At 40.3% G+C, this 26002-nt stretch overlaps 1 protein-coding gene across 1 annotated transcript in view; it reads right to left on the bottom strand.

Annotated features, from left to right (window-relative positions):
• hiw (highwire) overlaps positions 1-26002 on the bottom strand; it is a 1788684-nt gene that overhangs the window by 1382974 nt on the left and 379708 nt on the right. Inside the window, 2 exon segments of the mRNA XM_067112237.1 lie at positions 7684-7844; positions 8078-8282. Of these exon segments, the coding sequence (XP_066968338.1) occupies positions 7684-7844; positions 8078-8282 (366 nt within the window).

Raw genomic sequence — 26002 nt, 5'->3', positions numbered from 1 at the left:
CGTAACTCAGGCACTACCCGAGTATTTTAATAGTTTTATCACAAAAAGTGCATTTAGAAATGAGAATGAGACGAAAATAGAGTAATTAGAGAATATTTCTCAGTGAAAATACCATGAATGGGTGGATTTTCAGCGAATAATGCGTATCTATGTTCCATAGAGAAATCCATGAATAGGTGTCTGCGAATCGTGAGACCGTGAATACAGGGGTTTACTGTACCACCACGACTTACATTCAGCCATTCTTGTACTGGCACGGGCAGAGAGAGAGAGAGAGAGAGAGAGAGAGAGAGAGAGAGAGAGAGAGAGAGAGAGAGAGAGAGAGAGAGAGAGATTCATCTCTTTAATCTCTGGAGGAACGTTAATCCATTTCTCTTTACTGCGACTGAGATTTTTTTTTTTGTCTTCCAAAGATGTACTATTACCTTTACTACGCATTTTTAAAACACTATGAACACACACACACAAGGTGTGCATAGGTAAAGAGGCTCAAATTAGAAGTAGTAGTATTAAAGTAGTTTAAACAGCTCTTATAGGGCTGGCTCGAAAGACTCAGATAAAATACCACATAGGATCACATTCTCATACTGTAACACAGGGGTTTTCAACCTTGGGTACGTGTACCCCAGGGGGTACGCCAAGGGTCAATTAGGGGGTATGCTCTCCCCACGGGTGTTAGGGTTAGGGTCCTGGCCGCCCACTGACTGCATAGCCACAGGTAAATAATTATCAACAATTTTCTATTGTTGGTTATGTCAGGAGAGTTGTGTACTTGGAAATATACACAATGGAATGTTTTTTCTGCGTTTGTTTTGTTTTCTACTTTATACAAAGTGATGGGGGTACATTATTGACATTAAAAATACCCAAAATGGTACGTGGGGAGAAAAAGGTTGAAAACCCCTGCTGTAACACATACACACAATAAATACATTTACTCATGCTTCCACACTAAAAAGGTATATTAAAATTCATAAGTAATATTTAAAAAAAACTTAAATTTACATTCGACAAATGCTATGTTTTCGTGCTTTTATTATTTACTTATTTTTATGTTTTACCTATCAAACCACATTTCCTCATGAACAATAAAAGGAACGACTGAAAATGTAACAGACCCTGACAAAATTTCATTTATTGATTTATTCCCAAATGTTGACAGTCGCTGTTGATCATACTTTGGGCACTCGCATAACACATATCTGACCATTATTAGTACCTTGCACTCTGAGTACTCAAGAGCCTGGCCATGTGGGCTGCTCATTAAGTGTCCATGTGTCAGACGAGTATGGCCTATTCTGAGAGGCGTTAAAACTTCTCTTCTCTCTCTCTCTCTCTGATATGATGCATTCCATTTTTTAACATTATATTTTATTTTTTAAATTCATTACTTTCATGTTCTTCATTCCACATATGTTGCCATTTATTTATGATACCCATTTTTATGTGTGTTACATAATCAGTAACAGGGATATTCACGTTTGATCTTGTCATGTGGGTTGCTTCTTTGGCCGCTTTGTCTGCATCTTCATTTCTTTTGATCCCTACATGGGCAGGGATCCAACATGTTTCTACATTTTTCCATTATTGTATAAGTTATGGAGAAATAATTTAATTTGTTGTACTATATTATTTTTTTATTTGTACCTCTGAATAGCTTCTATAGCGCTTCTCGAATCACTAAAAATCACAAAACTATTGAATGATGTTTCTTTAATTATTTTTATAGCTGATGCAATTCCACACAATTCTGCTGTGAATACTGAAGCATTATTAGGAAGAGAGAACTGATAAGTCCTGTCCCGGGACACTGCAGCATATCCCACTCCAGGTTCTGATTTAGATCCATCTGTATATACTGTGTAATGTGGACCTTTTCGGCTTATACAGTATGTTCTATTGTATGTTGTCTATGGTGTTCCGGTGTATATGAGTAACTTTTTGATAAATACTTGAGGTGCGCACAACTTTTCATTTTATTCACTGTCTAGGGTGGAGGTGATTTTACTATTAAAGGCACTTGTATATCTATATTCAGCAACTCATACAGTCTTCTAGCTCTAATTGGGAAAGGTGGTGGATGGTTATTTATAAATACATCTCTTAATTCAAATAATTTTTTTGTTGGAGAATCACTTGTCTGAATTCTTAGAGCACTTTTCATTGTTACTAGCTCTCTATGGAGAGACAGAGGCAGTTCACCACATTCAACTTGTAAAGATGATTTTAGTGATGATCTAAAGGCTCCTGAGCACATTCTAAGGCCTTCATTGTGAACAGGGTCTAACATTTTCAGTACTGCGTCTGATGCTGAGCCATATACTTCACTTCCATAACCAATGATGGACAGAACTGTTGCTTTATACGGTACAGTAAGGGTATGTCTATCAGCTCCCAAGTAGTCTTCAATAGTTTTCCAATTACATTGAATCCTCTTTTACATTTAGATTTTATGTATGTTATGTGGGCTTTCCAGTTCAAGTGAGTATCAAATACTAACCCCAAAAATTTTGCTGATTGGCCAACTGGCATACTATGGTTTCTGATTTTTAAGTCTATTTCTTCACCTTTTTCCCCTTTCTATTTTTATAAAACATGATTGCTTGAGTTTTATCTATGGAAAATTTAAAGCTTACAGATGAGGTCCATTCATCTAGTTTTACTATGCTTTTATTAATGATTCGTTCTGCATGTTTTATTCGAGATGCTGAATAATATATAGCGAAATCATCCATATACAGGTTACTTTTAATACCAATAGGTAGATTATTACTGATATCATTAATTGCTAAAGTAAACAGTGTGCCACTAAGAACGCTTCCCTGTGGAACACCATTTTCAAGAGGAAATGTTCTAGACAGAACATCATCAATTCTCACCTGAAAAGTGCGATTTGTCAAAGTTTTGGATAAACCACGGGTGTTGTTTTGTAAAGTTTTTAATATAGCATACCTCCACGTAGTATCGTATGCTTTTTTCAATGTCAAAAAGACAGCTACAGTAATTTTTTTCGTTCAAAACCCCTACAAATATGGTCTTCTAAGTTACAGAGAGAATCTAATGTTACACTGTAACCCAAACTGAGTGGGAGCCAAAATTTTATTTTCTCGAATGTGCCATGCTAGTCGAGCATTTACCATTTTCTCAAACAATTTGCATATGCAGCTTGTTAAAGAAACTGGTGTGATTATTTACATTACTGGGATCCTTTCCAGGGTTGGGGACAGGAATTATTATAGCTTTACGCCATTCATCTAGAAATAAATTTTGAAGCCATAAATGATTATAAAACTCTATTAGGTATGACTCTGCCAAAGGTGCTAAGTGGCACATCATCAAAACAAATATTGTCACCTCTAGCAGCAGATCTATTGCTGTTCAAGAGAGCATATTCCAACTCTCACATATTAAATTTTCTATTATAATATATATCTCCTAGTTTCAAAATTTATTGCTATTAATTCTATTTTATTTTTCTTCGTGCAGAAGTGTTCATCTAAATTTTTATCACTACTTACATTTGCTAAATTTCTCCCCATTATATTACTTATTTCTTCTGCATCAAGTGTTCTTTTCCCATCTTTTAACCCTTAAACGCCGAGCCTCTATTTACAAAAACGTCTCCCGTATGCCAGCGGCGTTCGGGAGCTAGCGGCGGAAAAATTTTTTTCAAAAAATCACAGCACACTTAGTTTTTAAGATTAAGAGTTCATTTTTGGCTCCTTTTTTGTCATTGCCTGAAGTTTGGTATGCAACCATCAGAAATAAAAAAAAATATCACTATCATATATAAATATTGAAATATATGACAGTGCAAAAAAAATTTTTCATATATAATTTTATACAAATCGCGCTGTGAGCAAAACGGTTAGAGCTAACGGGTTATTTTTTCTTTGTATTGTACACTAAATTGCGATGATTTTGGTATATAACAAATTGTAAAACGATCAAAGCAACACAGAGAAAATATTATCACAAAATGATGCATGAATTAAACGCTGGCGAACGTAAAAAATGTTTCTTTCAAAATTCACCATAAATCGAAATATTGTGCTAGAGACTTCCCGTTTGTTGAAAAATGAAGCTAATTGATTGAATATTACTAGACTGTAAGTGTTTTAGCTTACAATTGCAGTTTTTTCGACCATTTCGGTCAAGTTAAAGTTGACCGAAAAGTCGAATTTTTCTATTTATCGTGATTTATATGAATATATTTCAAAACTGTAAAAGCTACAACCATGAGTTATTTTCTGTTGTATTGTACATGAAATTGCGCACATTTTCATATATAAAACTTTATGTAACGACTAATATAAAATGGTGCAAATATTACGACAACGTGACGAAAGAATTTCTGAGATGTTCGCCGAGTTACGGGGAAGAGCGTAAGGAAAATGTTTTTCAAAAATTCACCATAAATCGAAATATTGTGCTAGAGGCTTCCAGTTTATTGCAAAATGAAGGTACATGATTGAATATTACTAGAATGTAAGAGTTTTAGCTTATAATTGCGTTTTTGACCATTTCGGTCAAGTTAAAGTTGACCAAGGTTGAAATTTTGGCAGTTATCGTGATTTATATGAAAATATTTCAAAACTGATAAAAGCTACAACCATGAGTTATTTTCTGTTGTATTCTACATGAAATTGCGCACATTTCCATATATAAAACTTTATGTAACGATTAATATAAAATGGTGCAAACATTACGACAACATAAAAGAATTTCTGGCACAGACGTAAGGAAAAAGTTTTTCAAAAATTCACCATAAATCGAAATATTGTGCTAGAGACTTCCAATTGGTTGCAAAATGAAGGTAAATGATTGAATATTACTAGAATGTAAGAGTTTTAGCTTACAATTGCGTTTTTTGACCATTTCGGTCGAGTCAAAGTAGACCGAAGGTTGAAATTTTGGCAGTTATCGTGGTTTATATGAAAATATTTCAAAACTGATAAAAGCTACAACCATGGGTTGTATTTTGCTGTATTTTACATGAAATTGTGCACGTTTTCATATATAAAACTTTATGTAACGGCTAATATAAAACAGTGCAAAAATTACGACAAAATGACGAAAGAATTTCTGAGATTTTCGGCCGAGTTACCGCGCAGGCGTAAGGAAAAAGTTTTTTTTTCAAAAATTCACCATAAATCGAAATATTGTGCTAGAGACTTCCAATTTGTTGCAAAATGAAGGTACATGATTGAATATTACTAGAATGTAAGAGTTTTAGCTTACAATTGCGTTTTTCGACCATTTCGGTCGAGTCAAAGTTGACGAAGGTTGAAATTTTTGTAGTCGACGTGCATTGTACGTCCTTGACACCCAACAGACAATTTTAGTCGACGTATGATACGTCCAGTAGGCGTTTAAAGGGTTAATATGGCTAATATGGCATGTCTATGTGGTTTAACAGGGGTACCACTTATTTTCCTGAATTTTTCCCATATTTTAGAGAGATCTGATACGTATTTCCTCCATGAAATGATTCCTCCTTGAATTACTTCTATTTAAATTTTGCAGATATTTTGTTGTATAGAGGTTTTAATGTATCAATTTCTAGTAATAATATAGTCATTTTTTGTAAAGCTCTTTGTCTCCCTGTTGACTGTTTTATATTTATTAATTCTGTTAACTTATCGGACCACCATGGAACTTTGTTTTGTTGGATGGGGTTTTGACTTTGGCATTGCTTTATCAGCAGCATTTTTAATGAGATCAACAAAAAATTTATTAGTTTCATTATGGTCTTTTAAATATTCAAATGGTAGGATATTTCTAGTGAGCATTTCATATCGCTCCCAATCTGCTTTATAAATGTTATAGTGGGGGGCATGTTTTGCAGGATTATTTTATAAGGAAATTAATATTGGGAAATGATCACTGGTGTGCAAGTCATCAACTGTATTCTAATCTAACCTGTCAACTATACAGTACTTGTTGTACATACAGGCAGTCCCCGGTTATCAGCGGGGTTCCGTTCCCGACGGCGTGACGACTACCGAAAATCGCCGCTAACCGAAAATCGGCGATAATAGCACTGTTCCCTGGTTAGCGGCGCCGATAACCGGTGATCAGCGCCGCCGATAAGAGGCGATCAGCGCTGATAACCGGTTATCAGCGACGAAAATCTGGTTACCATCGTTGCTAGACAAGCGCCGTAAAACCGGATCCCCTGTAACCGAGGCTGCCGATAACCGGGGACTGCCTGTAGAGTTAAATCTACTGAGGAAAATGTTCCATGTGCTTTTGAAAACTATGTGCTACTTTCGTCATCATTTATACAGCACATGTCGTTTGAATCCATGAACTCTTCTATTTTACTACTTATTCTATTTGAGTTTGTACAATTACAGTCCCATATTGGGTTGTGAGCATTAAAATCACCTACTGTTAATGTCAGTTCCTTGGTATTGTTAAGTAAATCTTTAAGTTTATCAATGTCATAATTTTTATTAGGCTGGTTGCATAAATTATAAATTATGTAGTTTTTTTATTCGTATTTTAATACTTGATATTTGCAAGTCAGTAAAATTTACAGGTACTCTGTCATAACATACTTTGTTATGTACATATATAGCAGTACCTAAATTTCCTTCTTCTTCTCTACATGTAGATACTAAGGTATATTTACCTACTGTTGATACTGTTTTGTTGACATGTTGTAAACAGTATCATTGGTTCATATTCCCTCAGTAATAGTTGTATTTCTCCCAAATATAATCTGGTCTGTAGACCATTTATGTACCATTGTATAATATAATTATTGAAAGTATAACGTGAGTGTATAAACTAGTAATTTCTTTATTTCTGTATCCTACAAAATTTTGTATAGTGTTTGATAAACTGTCCTTTGTTATGCTTTTGTTTTTGTTGCACAGTTCAATGAAACATTCATTACATCCATGTGTTTTCACGTGTCATTTACTCTTGCTGCACCTATTATTGGTGATGGAGTAATCTCTTCTCCCATCACATAATCATTCTTGTCAATGGTTTGTTCCTCTACTATTTCTTTGATGTTCTGGGTATCTGTTTACATTGGTTTTGTTATTACTTTAGGAGACAAAGGTATATTCTTATCATTTTCTGGTTTATGTTTTTCTTTGGGTCTCCTGCCTTTATTTTAATGGATGTATCTCTAATATTGGCTTTTTGTTGGTCTTGGTAGAGTTCTCTCTAAAGGTCTCTTTTTTTCTTTAGTTTCTAATTCATCACAACTATCTTCTAATATTTCTGTGGTGCTTGTATTACCTTCTAGTGTTTCCATTTCTCTTAATATCTCAAATGAATTTCTACAAATATTTGTATACTTTTCTTGGTTCTTTGCTATATTAGTTTCTTCCTGCAAAGTGGTTATTTTTCTTTGAGACTGACCTACCAAGGTTTTGTTACTCTTGTCTATTTCCATTTTTGTTTCATTGTTTGATCTAGTTACAGTAGAAAACATTCGTTTTCTAGTGGGATCATGCATTCCTCTAACTTTTAATTCTGATTTGGCCTCTTTTATAGGCATTCCTGTCCTTTCCTGAAGTAATTTTAATTCTGTATTGTATATATAATACATACACTCCTTACGTCTTGCATGGTGATTTTGTCCACAGTTAACGCATTTCGGTTCACCACACCTCCACTGCATGAACATTTAACAATGAAGAAAATAACAAAATTGCAACTTACCACCCAGATTACCCACTTCAGGAAACCCAAAAAGTCCTGAATGTGGTCCCTGCATCAAGGAAAATGGATCTTGGTCAATGTCACCACCAATTTCATCGGCACATGAACGACAACAACCACAAACACCACAACCTGAATCACCAGAGCCACATCCACAAGGTCTGAAATTGATAAAAATAGAAAATGACACTGCAATACAGTATTCACATCAAACAATTACAACCATATACAACAAAATATGATCAAATATACAGGTACAAAATTAAATCAAATAATTGAAAAGTTGTAATATATTACAAAAATGCCACATTACAGCCATCTAAAAAACATTTAAAGATATTTATATTTATTTTTTTTATTTATTAAAGCTCTCAATTCAACCAAGGAAACTTACTGGCCTGAGTTACGATTTGGTCTGCCACTGGAGACACAAGCAGCACCATACCCAGTGCACTCATGACAAATAGTGCATACAAGGCAATGATCCCTAACCCATCTGTGGCGACCAGGAGCACACATAGCACCTTCACCTCCATCTTCACTCTCTACACCATCTTCATCGATGTCATCTTCTCCAGCTCCTACAGACATTGACATTCCTAAAGATAATAGTAGGCATATGTTCAAAATCATAAAAATAAAACTTAGCTGTCCTTAACTTCTTCAACATAAAATAAAAAACAAGAAATCCAAAATGAAAAGTACCCACATGGCACATTTCTCGAACCAAGCTATGATTCCATGCATAAGGTAAAAACAAATATCACACTGCACAGAGGGGAAAATTAGAGTGAACCCTTTTGATATAGTTACCCCAGTTTACACACAATATGGAGTTCATAGAAAACCAACTATATTGTAACACAGGGATATCATCAAAACCAAACTCCAAAGTACTACATTTCTTCAACTTTATGATGTATAGATGCTATCAAAAGAGCAAAAATTCCAATGACATGTTGAAACCTTACAGAGAAAAAGTAAATTTCATATCTTACTAAAATTGAATGAAAAATCCACCAGGTATTTCACATATATCTTCAAAATGTAAAGTAAAACAGGGGTCTCTGACAAACATGTCCTCCAAGCAAAAAGCTTCATTTTCAGCTGCATTCAATTATGTAATTATATATATATACTGTGTATATATATATATATATATATATATATATATATATATATATATATATATATATATATATATATATATATATATATATATATATATAAAATAAAACATATATACAGTATGTATATGTTGAAACATCTTGTCCAAAGTGGGATGAAGTTGGAGCTGTTATTAGCTCCCACAAGATCCCAGTTCCCTTTTTTATTTTTTATTCTTTTTTTTGTTGAAACTGGTTGGCTGAGTAATGTTGTTTATTTAATTCATGTGTTCAGAATAAATCGATATTCAGTAACCTAGTTTCAACTGGCGACCGATCTAGTTAAGTTGATTATCTGTCTTTTTTGGTAACTTTTAGCCTTAACTGATAGGATTACATAGGTCTTAGGTAAAGCAAGGCTATATAAATCACAGTAATTAATAATTAAACTCATCATTTGAATGACCCACATTTAATATATATATATATATATATATATATATATATATATATATATATATATATATATATATATATATATATATATATATATATATATATATATATATATATATATATATATATATATACACATATACAAAAGAATGGACCCATGACGTCCTTACTGGCCTGATTTACATTAATGTAAAAGGCAAATTATGAAATTAACACTGATACAGTTCATTTGCAATATTATTGGCATGGAAATTTGATATGATTTCACACAAGGGAAAGTAATTCTCTTCATAACGCTCAGTCAGGGGCCTTCTCTCTAGAGCTGAATGGTTGCTGCTTTTTCCAAGAAAACTTATGGATTTGTGTAACTTGTCTGTACTATCCTACGAGAGGTGCTAGGCACACGTGTGCCCTCCCAGTACTGTCATGCAATAGCTAACTAGTTCAAAAATTAACATTCTGCATTAATCATTGGCCTGTGAATAGCAAATTATTAAATCTTGACTTGGTAACTTAGTACGACCTTAACTGGAATGTGGCTCAGTATCTGAATGCGATATATATTTCCTTATGATTGTAAACTGTGAATTATAGCTGCTCTCATTTAATGCACACTTTCCTACCTACTCTTCTTATTCTTATAACACTGGTATTCTTAATATTACTTACATTGGCCTGTATCCTTGTTTGGGAGAATTTAGCACAAAATTAATATGATCTGACTTTTTATCTTTGAATTAATTCATATTTAATTTGATTCCAAGTTCTTTATCTCTGTGAATTAATTAGAGATCTCTGCAAGGTCTGCCACTGTTACGTGGGTCATTAGGCTGACGAGTTTAATTATTAATTACTGTGATTTATATAGACTTGCTTTACATAAGACCCACGTAATCCTATCAATTAAGGCTAAAAGTTACCAAAAAAAGATAGATATTAACTTAATTAGATCAGTCGCCAATTGAAACTAGGTTAATGAATATCGATTTATTCTGAACACGTGAATTAAATAAACAACATTACTCAGCCAACTAGTTTCAACAAAAAAATGAATAAAAGAAATAAAAAGGGGAACCGGAATCTTACGGGAGCTAATAACAGCTCCAACTTTGTCCCACTTCGGACACAAGATATTTCAACATAAATTAGTGGACTACAGCCCGTTTGAGCTCTTGTTTGCCCGCTCTACCAGGGGGCCCCTGGACATCTTGTACAAGGCCTGGGCAGAGCCGGAAAAAGCAGCATGGGTGGAGAATCTTCAGCACATACAAAGGAACCTTAGGGCAGCCTGGGCCATCACTCAAGCCCACAAGGCCGCCTCCCAAGAGCGGGTAAAGATCTGAGTGGACAAGGAGGCCAGATCTCACAGTTTCGAGGTAGGTAGGCGACCAGGTACTAATGCTGTGACTGGGCACCACCCGTCCCCTTGAGACCCAGTTCACAGGACCTCACAAGGTACTAGCCAAGCGGGGCCAGATGAATTACCTACCTGGTGAACTGTGGGAAGAGGAGGGCCAAGTGGCTCCACATCAACCTATTGAAGCCCTTCAAGGAGCAAGCCAACCTCAAGAGACTCCCCAAGAGCTCTGGCATCGGGAATAACCGTAGGGCCTGGTCCAGAGGGCCAATCCGCCTGAGACAAACTCAGAAGTTCTGGCAAACCTCACTGTCATCACCCCTGGGCCGGTCGAAAACTGGCACCAAGACATTCAGGCTCTTCTCTTGAGGTATCCTCAGGTTGTCCAGGATGAGCTAGGTTGCACATCCAGGGCCGAGCACATCATCCACCTGGAAGAATCTGCCAGGCCTACTGCACAAGCCTACTACAAGGTAAACCTGCAGTAGGCTGAGTGGATAAAAGCTCAGGTTCAACTCCAACTGGACCTTGGATTGATATATAAGAGCCGGAGTTGCTGGTCCTTGCCAGTGGTGCTGGTCCCGAAGGATGGAGGTGGGGACAGGCTATGCATCGATTTCAGGAAACTGAATGCGGTGACCAAGCCCGAGCCTTACCCCCTGCCAAGCAGAGAGGTATGCCTAGACCGCATTCAACTTGGAAAAGAGCTATTGGCAGTTGCCGCAGAGAGAGGTATGCCCAGACCCAGGATTGGAAAGAGATTGGACCCTCGAGTCAGTTTATAACACCTTCAGGTCACTACCAGTGCAGTGTCATGCCCTTCGAACTCAAGAATGCACCAAGTTGCTCCCAGCGGCTCATGAATGAGGTTCTGGGCAGCATTCCAAATTGCGTAGTGTACCTCGACAACATCGTCATCTTTGCTCAAACATGGGAAGAGCACCAGCAAGTACTGGAACAAGTTTTAGAAGAACTACGAAGGGCAACCCTTGTAGTAAATCTGAAGAAGTACCGTTTCGGTGTGACGGAAATCACCTATTTAGGCCACATCGTAGGAAACTGCAAACTCAGACCAAAGGATGCAAACATCCAGGCCATTAAGGAAATGCCGTACTCGACCACAAAAACAGTTGCCCAGCGGTTCTTGGGAATGGTCCAATACTTCAGGTGGTTTATCCCAAACCTCTCTGAGGCAGCAGCTCCCATCACCCAGCTGTTCAGGGGCAACCAGGAATTCCGTTGCACTCTGGAGTGCAAGAAAGCCTATGACCGCCTCAAGGAAGTGCTCATCAGCAAGCCAGTGCTCAAGACGCCGGACTATAATCAAACATTCTCCCCTGCCGTTGATGCCAGTGACATCGGAGTAGGGGCTGTCCTGTTCCAGGAAAAGGATCAGATGCACCATCCCGTCGCCTACTACTCCAAGAAGCTAAACTCAGCACAGACGAAGTACAGCACAATCGAAAAGGAGCTACTAGGGCTGGTCTTGGCAATTAAGCACTTTGAGGCATATCATGAGGACCACCAATTCCTGCTGACTTACCCAATGAACTTCAGAAACCAGAATAAGCGACTGATGAGATGGTGCTTGGATATCCAGGATTATAATTGGACTATCCAGCTCATAAAGGGCACAGATAATAAAATCGCTGACATGCTCTCCCAGTACTCAGCGTGCCCCACCTGTAACAAGTAGTTGCAAGAGCCACAAGCTCGTCCTGGCACTCATGCTCTTGTGGCACAGTGCCTTTCTATCTCAGAGTGATCCTGCCTCCTAACCAGAGGAGGTAGCCGGCGTGATCTCTTAGTAACAGCCTAGACCAGACTGAGTACGTAGCAACAGTTAGTTACCTTGTCATTTAAACCTTGCAACGAGCAGCAGTAACCACGTAAGTATATCGTAATTGTGAAGCCAGTAATCATAACTATTGTGAATAGAGCAGGTGAGCTCATGACAAGCATGGCATAATACCTCAGTTGAGGCAAGCATCTACCATATAAGGCAAGCCTCTTTTAAAGCACTCAGATTATATCTTTGTTTACTGTGAATGCCAAATCTAGTGTAAGACACTGTATACTTGTAAGAATATTGTAACTTAGTTACTTCATTGTCCTTTATGTTGGTGCTATGGCAGTGTTCTAATAGGTTACGTCATAGAAGATACCACTGAATGTACCATTTGGCTAGGACTGAACATCACGATCATCAGAGGTAGCAAGTACATATTTGTAAGCACCTTTAAGTAGTGTTAGGAGTCTGTACAAGTATGTGATCAAAGCTCATATCCCCTTCTAGAGTCAGGTAGATCCTTAGCTAGTTGCATTGCAAGGGACAAATCTGTTCAGGGGGAAAGAGTAAAGTTATTGAGGCGAACAGCTTGCTTAGTACAGACCTTCACGTCCAACAGGGAGTGAAGGCCTTTCTAAGGGGGGAAACTATTATAAATATTACCATGTTCGATCTCTCTTCCTTTATTTAGTAGAAATATAAAAAAAAGAAAGAACCAAAGCTTTCTCTTTGTAAAGCAGTCTAGGGAGGGAAGCCAGAGAGCTAGGCTGTTTTTCCAAAAACACCAACCGTCAGATGGGTTATGAAGTTTGGTTTAGGGGCATATTCAACAGGTAGGTTTTGCTAGGACTACCTTTAGTTAGATTGTACCTTAAGCTCACTTTTCTATGACCTTTGTACTGGTGAGTTTTTATCATTTTTCAGACGCTACCCGCGGGCCAATCAAGGAGACCTTGGGGGAGGAGTCTTCCAAGCAAGCACCCATGGATTTTGACCCAGCTCGGCAGTCTAGAGGCCTCCTTCACTGAGAGCACAAGCACCAGGCGTCTCTCACAGCCTCACCCTTTGTTCTTCCCCACCTTTTGTTGAACAGCCGGGGAACATGCCATTTCAACGGACCCAGAGCTCCTGATGCAATTGATCACTGCATTATCTACTCCAACGAATTGAGCATGCCTTGGAGCCTGGCCAGAATCTTGTTTGGAGAAGGATTAGCATATCACAGTCCTCAAGTTACCCATCACAAGAGGCTCAGCCGTTGTGTAATCCACTAATTTGTTCAAATGTCTTGTGTCTGAAGTGGGATGAAGTTGGAGCTGTTATTAGCTCCCGTAAGATCCCAGTTCACTTTTTTGTTTCTTTTATTCTTTTTTTGTTGAAACTAGTTGTTTGAATAATGTTGTTTATTTAATTCATGTGTACAGTATAAATCGATATTCAGTAACCTAGTTTCAACTGGTGACTGATCTAATTAAGCTAATTATCTGTCTAATTTGGTAACTTTTAGCATTAACTGATAGGATTGCATGGGTCTTAGGTAAAGCAAGGCTATAAAAACAACAGTAATTAATAATTAAACTCATCAGCCAAATGACCCACATTATATATACATATATATATATACATATATATATATATATATATATATATATATATATATATATATATATATATATATATATATATATATATATATATATATATATATATATATATATATATATATATATATATATCCAATTACTCTACACTCCGGAAGTAATATATTTTCATATATGATTATTATCAAGAAAATATATTTGTAGATTATTATATGAATCACGGTGATGTGATAAATAGTCATATATATATATATATATATATATATGATTAAAAGATTTGTGATTATTATGTAGTAACAGCAGTTAAGTATTAATCATGTGAAATTTATCATAAAAAAACAATTATCACTGCTTTTAACAACTTTGCCTTCCTTTTATTGCTATCTATGGATCAAGAAACTGTCATGCAGTTTGGATTTTTGTAGTATCCAAACAAATATACAAACATTCCTTTATATACTGTATATGTATATATATATATATATATATATATATATATATATATATATATATATATATATATATATATATATATATATATATATATATATATATATATATATATGACTATTTATCACATCATGATTCATATACAATCAGAAAGCTACAAACGTCCTTTAATACATTCACTCTATGGAAGTAATATATTTTCATATATTTACCAAGGGAATTTTAGGTGATAATAAGTCCACCGCCCCGTGGGATCGAACCAGCGACGGACGGGAGAAAATCTACTGACAACTCTCTTAAGGACGTTTGACTTTCTGATTATATATATATATATATATATATATATGGGAATGTTTGTATATTTGTTTGGATATTACAGAAATCTGAACTGTTTGACAGACCCAGGCAAAATTTTGCTCACAGCCTCTATGTCACCCAAGAAAGGTTTATAACTCAAAATCAAACTCCTACCCTCTGACAGACACACAAACACAAACAAAACAAATGAAATTTTCGTTTTTACATCATCTTTTCCTTCAGTACATTATGGGTTAATTCTCATTTTACACCTGACGCTCCACCCTATCTTCCCGGCACCGTCAGACGTATGATTAACCTACAGTAATAAATCCTCATCCCCTATAACATCAATTTTTTACCATAATTTACGTGAATTTTGATCATAATTCACAGTACAATAATCTATATCTATATAAATAAGAATGGATGTATGTATGTATGTATGTGTGTGTGTGTGCCAGAATAACTCTGAAATACATTGAGCAATTTCAATCAAACTTGGTATACATATGACTTACTATCTAGAAATCAGCACAGTGGGGATAAGACATTACTAGCACCAAAGGGCACCAAAGGGGGTGGGAGTGGGAAGGACTTCCCTGAAATGGGGCTGCTTCTGTACGTGAAACAGGGCTGGTTACGCCCATAGCATTTGTACCTTTACGAATTTATCATATCTAATTTTGGTATACATATGACTAACTATCTGGAAAAGAAGAGAGAGTGAGAGAGAGAGAGAGAGAGAGAGAGAGAGAGAGAGAGAGATCAAAGAGAGAGAGAGAGAGAGAGAGAGAGAGAGAGAGAGAGAGAGAGAGAGAGAGAGAGAGAGAGAGAGAGAGAGTTTATTGGTTGTCATTCAGAGTCATCCCGGGCAGCACCGGGTTGGTCAGCTGGTTATTAATATAACTTTTTATTACCTTGATAAAATCAACATTGATACCTAACCATCATTGTTGTTAAATATAAATTGCATTATTCTATAAATGTACCTGTACCTGTTGGTGACATCATTAAACTCTCCCACTGCAAACCCTATATATAATCAGTTTAGGACATCCAAAAAATTAAACAGGTAAGTTTGACTGTATTAGAATTACCTTCATTCAGTCATAAAGTAATGTAATTCAAAATATAACTTCCACCACCACACCAGTCAGCCCTTACAATTCTCGCCATGGAAAAAAATAGTAACAGACCAAATGTTTCTGTGACAGGCTTACCCCCTCATTAAAAAACTACTCACATCGAAACTACCTCATTTTTTTCAGTGTTCATCATAAGCCAAATGTATCTTAATCATAACCTGCTAATAAAATACAAATTCTTAAGTACCTTATGGTATTACATCATCATCATATCAAAGTACTCAATCCATGAAAAAACAAAATTCATAGTTATGAGCACAACTTTGGAGACCAAGAACCAATTCACCACCATCCACACGTGTATTAATAGACCCAATGCTTCTGTGACAAAACTACCCCTTCATTAAAAAATTACTTGTGACAGAATTACCACATTTTTTTCAAATTTCATATTAAGACAAACAAATCTAACTATGCATTGCCAATAAAATGCAAATTCTTAAGTACCTTGAGGTATTACCATCATCATATCTAGAACGGATCTCCTTCAGCTTGTTGTGCAGTGAAATTCACATAATAAATAAAAGGTCTGTCTACTGTTGAAAGGGAGATACACCTTCTTTTCCCACAACCCACACGCAAATACACAGACACTCCTAAGTACGTATCTAGAAGTATAAGATTTTTTATTTGTTGTCTTTGTTCATTGATGTCGTTTATTCTTTTCTAATAGGGGAATGTAACTTCCTCTCAACCTTTATCTTCCCCTCACCCTTCCCTTCTGTTTCCCCTCCCCCTTCCCTCCTCCCTTCTTTTTCCTCCCCTCCCCTACCCTATCCCTTCCCTCCCCTTCACCTCCCCTTCCATTTCCCCTACCTTTCCCTCCCCTTCCCCATTCCCTCTCCTCCTCTATATTCTCACTTTCCCCTCCTTCCCTCTTTCCTCCCCATCCCCCTGTGATGAACCTCCCGTTTTCTACGGTGCCTTCACAGCTGACCAGTGAAATGGTACTCAGCCTTATCATTATTGTAATTTGTACATTTATTACCTGTTCATTTGCCCTTATACATAGTATATGTGTCAGAGTATTTTTGTGTCTAATTAACTGTTGTTAATCATCCTGTTATCCTGCAAAAGAAAGAGCAGGAAGACAAGTACTGCTTGTTTATTGAGGAAGCGACCTGCTTATAAAGCGGTGTGCAGACGTCGGCGTATACACGGACGTCAGTACAAAATTTACAAGTGACCCAAGGTCAAAACTATTTCTCTACACAAAACAGGACAGGTACATATAGATAACAGGATGATTAACAACAGTTGATTAGACACAAAAATACTCTGACACATATACTATGTATAAGGGCAAATGAACAGGTAATAAATGTACAAATTACAATAATGATAAGGCTGAGTACTGCAACCTCGGGTCAGCTGTGAAGGCACCGTAGAAAACGGGAGGTTCATCACAGAGAACCCCTTGAGCGGGGACTTTACAATACTCCCCCCCCCAAGACGTAAGTAACGTCTGATCAAAGCAGGTATCTGCTGGGGCAGCGGAGAGGGCCCCGCCTTCTCAATGTCAGCTGGGGGGTATGTTCGACTTTTCTGGTGCCCTGCGGATGGGAGGTTTGGGTTGCTCCCCTGCCTGGACCCGGGGCCTACCGGGGGCGCCCACGAGGTTTTCTTGAGGGCGGGGCGGGCTGAGGGGGCGCTGCTTCCTGCGGGGGGCTTTGGGAAGTGCCCCCGACTTCTTCCTCCAGGAATGCAGGCTTGAGGCGGTCTACCGACACCCAGTAGTCCTTTCCATGGACGGCCACCCGGAATGCCTTTTTGTTTCTCTCCAGTACAAGGAAAGGCCCCCTGTAGGGCCTGGTTAAGGGTGGGCGTACAGCATCGTTCCTGACGAAGACATGGGTGGCAGAGGATAGACCGGGAGGCATGAAGGGGGACATCCTGTTGGTGTATGTCCGCTGGCAGGGGGCAAACTTCCCAACCCTATCACGGAGCCTCTGTGTTGTTAGGTCGTCCCGGTCCTCCGTGATGAGTTCGCCTGGGACTACGAGGGACTCCCCGTAAACCTTTTCTGCTGCGGACGGGTCGCCGTTGGCTCTGGGGGCGGTCCTCAGCCCGAGGAGGACCCAGGGCAGCTGGTACTTCCAGTTGTCGGTGGTGCAACAAGCCATAAGGGACGCCTTCAGGGACCTGTGGAACCTCTCTACCATTCCATTGGCTGCGGGGTTGTAGCCGGTGGTGCTGTGGTGAGTGGTCCCCAGCAGGCGTGCCAGGGAGGTCCACAGCTCGGACAGGAAGGCTGGGCCCCTGTCCGTGGTTATATGGTCCGGGACACCGAACCGGCTGATCCAGCTGGAGAGGAGGGCCTCAGTGCACGCACTGGAGGTGGCTTCTTCCATGGGCATCACTTCAGGCCACCTGGTCAAACAGTTGACGACTGTCAGAAGGTATCTGGCTCCTCCTGATGGGGGAAGAGGACCCACTACGCCGACATGGATGTGCCTGAAACGTCTCCCTGGCTGGGGAAAGTTGCCCACCCCCGATTCGGTGTGCCGCCCTACTTTGCTAGCCTGGCACTGTATGCACGTCCTTGCCCAGGCCGTTGCGTCCTTCCGTATGCTGTGCCAGACGAACTTCTCTGCCAGTAGCTTGGCCGTCGTCCTGCCGGAGGGGTGGGACAATCCGTGGATGACGTCGAAGACCAGCTGACAACAGGAGGCGGGCACCAGTGGGCGGGGGTGGCCAGTGCTTACATCACTCAGTAGTGTTGGCCCCCAGGGGCGAGGGGCACATCCTTCCACTTCAGCGACGTGATGGCGGTGCGGTAAGCTGGAATCTCTGGGTCGGCGGCCTGTTCCCGGGCGAGGTCCTCGTAGTCAATCCCGAGCTGCACGGCGCTGATTTCGATCCTCGAGAAGGCATCGGCTACTGGGTTCTTCCTGCCAGGAGGTACTTGATGGTGCAGGTGAACTCCGCGATGGCCACGAGGTGCCGCTGCTGCCTGGAGGACCATGCATCCCCCAGCTTTGTGAAGGCGTGGACCAGCGGCTGGTGGTTCGTCCAAATTGTGAAGGGCATACCCTCCAGGAGGAATTTAAAGTGGTGTACCACCTGGTACACCGCGAAGAGTTCCCTGTCGAAGGTGCTGTAGCGGGACTTGGTGGGGCTGAGCTTCCTGCTAAAGAATGCGATGGGTTGAGGGGCTCTGTTGACGACCTGTTCCAGGACGGCCCCACAGGCAACGTTGCTGGCGTCCGTTGTTAGCTGGAGGGGGGCGCTGGGGTCCTGGTGGGCCAAGGGTGTTGCCTTGGCGAAGGTGGCCTTTGTCAGGGAGAAGGCCCATTGCTGGTCGGGGCCCCGCACTAAGGTCTTCGGACGGCCTTTAAGGATCTCTGTCTGGGGGGGTCATGGTGTGCGCGACTCCGGGGATGACCCTCCTGTAGTAGCTGACCATCCCGAGGAATTCTTATACGCCCTTGACAGAGGTAGGTGTGGGGAACCTGATGACGGCCTCGACTTTTGATGCAACTGGGCGGACGCCTCCTGGGGATATCTCGTGGCCCAGGAATTCAACCCCATCGACGCTGAAGGTGCACTTGTCGAACCTGACGACAAGGCCTTTCTCCTGCAGGCGCTGCAGGACCTTCCGGATGTGTCGAAGGTGTTCCTTGTGGGACCTGGAAAAAATTAGGATATCATTGACGTAGCAGACGCAAAAGTTCAGGTCCCCCAGGATGCTGTTCATCAGTCTCTGAAAGGTCGCCCCTGTGTTCCTCAGGCCGAAGGTGAAGGCGAAGACGTAGGACCCAAAGGGCTTGATGACGGCGGTTTTGGGGATGTCTTCTGGAGCTATTGGTACCTGGAAATATGATTTTAAAAGATCAAGTTTTGAAAATATTTTGGCCCCTTGGAAGAAGGCCGTCAGGTCTTGCATGTTTGGTAGAGGGTAGTGGCTGGGTTCTGTAGCGTGGTTGAGCTGCCTGTAGTCACTGCAGGGTCTCCAGGAGCCGTCTGTTTTCTGCCACATGTGAAGTGGGGAGGCCCACGGGCTGGGGGCCTTCCTGCATATGCCCATACACTCCATCTTGGCAAAGGCCTTCTTGGCCTCCTGAAGGCGCTGTGGGGAAGCCTCCGGAACTTTGCGTGCATCGGGGGGCCCCTTGTCTTGATGTGATGATATATCCCTTGTTTGGCGGGGGGCCCGGGCACCTGATGAAGCTCGGGTCTGAATACCTCTGGGAATTCCTTCAGGAGGGAGGCGTGTTGGTGGGGAGCGACGGAACAGACTGTGGGCAGCCTGGGGCCAGGCAACAGGGGCAGGGACTGGCAGGACTCTGCGTCCAGCAGGCGTTTGCGGCCGATGTCGACTGCCAGTCCAAAGTGGGGCGAGGAAGTCCGCACCCAGGAGCGGGGTCCTAACGTCCGCGACGATGAAGTTCCACTTGTATCTCCGGCCCAGGATGGAGACCGACAGCAGCCTGGTGCCGTAGGAGAGGATGGGGGACCCGTTGGCGGTCGTCAGGGAGGCAGCCAGATCCGGAGGGCGTCTGTGTTCCTCTCTTGAAGGAGGGAACACTGAGCGCATGGCTCCAGTGTCGATCAGCATCATCCTGCCGGAGACAGTGTCACAGACGTAAAAGCCTACTGGTGCGGGGCTCCTGGGTGTTTTGGGTGCTGCTGCCATGGCGGCCTGTGAGGGTGGCCGCCCCTCCCCCATTTTTTGGATGGCCGAAAAGGCAGGGGGCTTCGCAATTCTGGGCCTCTTTGCCAAACCTCTAGTGGTGGTAGCAAAGCCCTGGCCTTTCCTTCTTCTAGTGGTGGGGTCGCCGCCTCCTGGCGATGACGTTGATGCACTCTGTGGCGGGGTCCTCCGGCTGGAGGCAGTTGATGGGGTGTGCAGGTGTGGATGCCTGCTTTGCCACCCTCGTGGAGTCGGTCAGCTGCTGCACCGTCCTTATCAGGTCCTCGACCGGCAGGGTGTAGGGCTCCGTAATCTGTCCACGAACCTCTGGGAGCAGCTGCCGCAGGAGGATCTCCCTCGACAGGCTAATCTCTTTGTGCCTGCTGCTGCTGTCCGTCTCGGGGAGGAGGAGGAGGTCCTGGAGGGCATGCCACGTCTCCAGGAGGTTCGTGTCCTGCCGGGGGTTGATGGCAAGGTCGAGGGCGCGGGCAGCCCTCTCGGAGGCCAGCAGGGAGCAGGTCTCAACAAGAGTGGCCTTTAATTTTTGGAAGGTGGCAGGGCTTGTGGATGACGTCACCCACGGGGCAACCTTTCTGTATACAGTAAACCCCCCATATTCGCGTTCTCATGGTTCGCGGACTCACGCATTCGCGGGTTTCTCTGTGGAACATATCTAGCCATTTTTTGCAGAAAATTCGCCCATTCGCGGTATTTTCCACTGAGAAATATTCACTAATTACTGTATTTTCATATAATTTTCATGAATAAATGCACTTTTTGTGATAAAACTATTACAATACTCAGGTATTAGCATTTTTACAGGGTTTTTCTTGGTTTAAGCTATCAAAATGGGCAGTTCTAAGTGTTTTTAAGTGTTTTTACAGGGGTTTTATTCACGTGTGTGTGTTTGTGTGTGTTTTGTGTGTGTGTGTGTGTGTGTGTGTGTGTGTGTGTCCCTGCGAATGGGGGTTCACTGTATCTCCTCCGGTAGGGTGTTGACAGCGATGTCTGTCTTCAACACCTCATCGGTCAGGCCTGCCACCCTGAATTGCCCCTTGACCCTGTAGAGCCAAGACGCCAGGTTCTGATGGATGAACGGCAACAGCTTTATGCTGTGGGTAGCCCTCGTTTGGTTCGTCAGGAGGGGCATTGCGTGGGGAGCGGGTACTGGCGTGGAGGAGCGCGTGGGTTTTGGCGTGGAGGAGGGCTCGAGAGGGGGTTGCATGAGGGAGACATCTGCCTCCGAGAAGTTCACAGTTATTTGTATGTGGGAGGGAATGTCTGCATCCATGCTCATTCCGCACTCTCACTTGGAGTGTGAGGGAACACTCGCGTCAATACACGCTTGGGAGCGTGCTGTGTGGGTCCGCTAATGACACCGGTGATTTGCCGACAAGGGTCGGTAACGCCCGAACGCTTTGTTAGAGCGCCATAGTTAGTCTGTTAGGGGTTGTGGGGTGGTTCATCGGGCCAAGACTAAGTCGCCATTTGGGTCCGTTAATGGCTCTGGGAACCACTCCGGGGTCACCACTGTGAGAGGGTGTGAAAGAAAGAGCAGGAAGACAAGCACTGCTAGTTTGTTGAGGAAGCGACCTGCTTATAAAGCGGCACGTGGACGTCGGCGTATACGCGGATGTCAGTACAAAATTTAAAAGTGACCCGAGGTCAAAGCCATTTCTCTACACAAAACAGGACAGGTACATATAGATAACAGGATGATTAAAAACAGTTGATTAGGCACAAAAATACTCTGACACATATACTATGTATAAGGGCAAATGAACAAGAAATAAATGTACAAATTACAATAATGATAATAAAGCTGAGTACTGCGACCTCGGGTCAGCTGTGAAGGCACCGTAGAAAACGGGAGGTTCATCATAGAGAACCCGTTGAGCAGGGACTTTACAAAGATGTTATCAACCAGTTAAAAGTATATTATGAAAGAAGGTTTAAAACTTTTGTTAAAAATGGTGTGTTATTCGAGTGGAATAACGGTTATTACTTATGTGAAGGGTGAAGAGCCGAAGGTGGGAGATGTTATTTCTATTCACATGGCATTCAGCATTAAGGCAGTAAGGTGCTAGGCTCTAAAAGTGATGCTGGATACAATATTTATGGACCAGGAATTAGGCGATGACGAGAGGATACACATCCCACGACACCTCACTTCACAATTGCAGGTGGATTATATGTACGTATATTTGGATATTATCCAACCGAGTCCATTTGCTGGTAGCCTCGTAAATATACTAGACTCTTTCAGGTTAGAGAATGGGAGAAGTAAAGGTATACCTAATACAATACATAAACCTTTAAATACAAACTTTTTTAGATCACATTTCAATCATTGTCACCGATCAAAATGGGAGGGCTATTCACTTTAGTGATGGAACAAGTGTCGTGTACTTAATGTGATACCTAAATAATTATAAAAAAATTACAATTACCTAGATAATTATATATAAATGACAATTTCCCCAAATCCTCCTTATTCACATTCTCCCAGTTGAACAAAGAGGTAGTTACATGTATATGTTCCCTTTACCACTGATCTATTTGTTTTTTTTTTTCTCCTCTCCGGTAGTTATCTAGAGAAATACTTGTAACTGAGATGAGAGTGACCTTTATCCCACTTTCTGAGGCTGATTGCAAAAAAAAACTATTTTTATTGGAACTGTTAAGAAGGGGTGGGGGTTTCGAAAATATTTCTATATTTTATCCGGGGTATAGAAAAGGAGCAGGTACATTTTCAACGGTGTCTGGCACTGCTAGGAAGGTGTTGCCTTTCTTATTTCAGGCCATCAAGCCCGCGGCTAAAGAATTCAGAAGGTCAGTCCTGTCCAACATGGAAAATGAAAGAACTCGGTTAACCCTTAAATGCCGACTGGACGTATCGTACATCAACTAAAATTGTCTGTTGGGTGCCGAGTGGACGTACCGTACGTCAACTACAAAAAATTTCAACCTTCGGTCAACTTTAACTCGACTGAAATGGCCGAAAAACACAATTGTAAGCTAAAACTCTTACATTCTAGTAATATTCAATCATGTACCTTCATTTTGCAACAAACTGGAAGTCTCTAGCACAATATTTTAATTTACGGGGAATTTTTGAAAAAAAAAAAAAAACTTTTTCCATAGGTCCGCGCGCGGTAACTCGGCCGAACATCTCAGAAATTCTTTCGTCACTTTGTCGTAATGTTTGCACCGTTTTATATTAGTCGTTACATAAAGTTTTATATATGAAAATGTGCGCAATTTCATGTAGAATACAGCAGAATATAACTCATGGTTGTATCTTTTATCAGTTTTGACATATTTTCATATAAATCATGATAAGTTCCAAAACTTCAACCTTCAGTCCTTCAACGAAAAAAGTCAAAATTTAACATTCTAGTAATATTCAACTTCAATTTGCAACAAAAATGATCAAAAACGCAATGGTGAATTTTTTAAGAACATCTCAGAAATTCTTGATAAGTTCCAAAACTCAACCTTCAGTCATTCTCAACGAAAGTAATATTCAATCATGTACCTTCAATTTGCAACAAACGGGAAGTCTCTAGCACAATATTTCGATTTATGGTGAATTTTTAAAAAAAACTTTTTCCTTACGTCTGCACGGTAACTCGGCCGAACATCTCAGAAATTCTTTCGTCACTTTGTCGTAATGTTTGCACCATTTTATTTTAGTCGTTACATAAAGTTTTATATATGGAAATGTGCATAATTTCATGCAGAATACAACAAAAAATAAATCATGGTTGTAGCTTTTATCAGTTTTGAAATATTTTCATATAAATCACGATAAATAGAAAAAATTCGACTTTCGGTCAACTTTAACTCGACCGAAATGGTCGAAAACTGCAATTGTAAGCTAAAACACTTACAGTCTAGTAATATTCCATCAATTACCTTCATTTTGCAACAAACGGGAAGTCTCTAGCACAATATTTCGATTTAAGGTGAATTTTTGAAATAAACTTGTTTTTACGTCCGCTCATTACGAATTCATGCATCATTTTGTGATAATATTTTCTCTGTGTTGCTTTGATCGTTTTACAATTTGTTATATACCAAAATCATTGCAATTTAGTGTACAATACAAAGAAAAAAAAATAACTCGTTAGCTTTAACCGTTTTGCTCACAGCAAGATTTGTATACAATTATATATGATATTTTTTTTCGTGCTGTCATTTATTTCAATATTTACAGTATATATGATAATAATATTTTTTTCATTTCTGATGGTTGCATACTAAACTTCAGGCAATGACAAAAAAAGCAGCCAAAAATGAACTCTTAATCTTAAAAACTAAGCGTGCTGTGATTTTTTGAAAAAAACTTTTTTTCCGCTTCGGTGCTAACTCCCAAACGCCGCCGACACACGACAGACACTTTTGTAAATAGAGGCTCGGCGTTAGAGGGTTAAGAGAATCTCTAAAGAATAATGGAGTTCAAGCTGTTAAAACTACTGATATGTGGTTTCTGAATGGAAGGGGGCAGAAGGAAGAGGACACGCAGAACCACATGGGTGAATAAAAGATTGAAAACAAACTGTCAGGTCGCGATTAATAAAAGGAATGTATATAACCTTATTTAATTCATTCACAATGAGATGGTGACTGTGTGCGTGTATGTTTATAACCTCCTTCACTTAGCATTGTAAACAGTGGAGAATGCCTGGTATCATTCCGAAGGTACCACGGACTGGGAATAAAATCCGTCCCCTCATATATAGCTGGAATATTGGAGTTGTATCCAAATGTGAATAGATGGAGAATTATCAAAAGTTTAATTAACTCAATGGAAAGAGTTGATTTTGTGTCAAGTAATGTACTATAAATCAAATTCTATCAGAGATACACTGAGTTCTGTGTCAGTGGCGTTTTAGGCTCCTTCCTGGATCTATCAAGTATTGCGTTAGAATTATATCTTTGGGTATCCAAATACAGTGCTTAATGGTTAAGCAACATTTTTTAAATCTGTCTGTATTTTTAAATGAAAAGTTAATGGCATCATGTCCTCTATTTCCTTATCAATCATATATCAAACTGCCTAAAATTATGAAGCCTAGTATGATGAATTCCATAGGAAGGAGTAGATATTTCCATGATGATTATAGCAGAACATATGGTGTAACTTAATCTTATACAGCCACTGGTTTCCAGGAGGCAGGCAGGTGGGAAGTTGCTGCCAAGGCAAGTATTAAATCATTGCTGCCATGGCAAATATTAAATCAGATGGTGTACATACCTACTTTCCTCTGCTCCTAGACCTAATGAGTTTTGACATGTATGTATTAGATTCAGTAGGTTCAAGGACTAGGTTAGAAATGGCTAATAATAATTGGATTATGTGGCTAATAATAATTGGATTATGAATGCACATGTAGATGGAGGATTAAATTAGTTGACAGTTGAGAAAGCTAAATTATGGGTGGATAAAGTTACCCCACACTATAACGCCATGTCCGCT

Source organism: Macrobrachium rosenbergii, chromosome 2 (assembly GCF_040412425.1).
Source record: "Macrobrachium rosenbergii isolate ZJJX-2024 chromosome 2, ASM4041242v1, whole genome shotgun sequence".
NCBI classification, from domain to species: domain Eukaryota; kingdom Metazoa; phylum Arthropoda; class Malacostraca; order Decapoda; family Palaemonidae; genus Macrobrachium; species Macrobrachium rosenbergii.
Note: the sequence above shows the minus strand (reverse complement) of the source record. Positions and strands in the feature narration are given on the sequence as shown.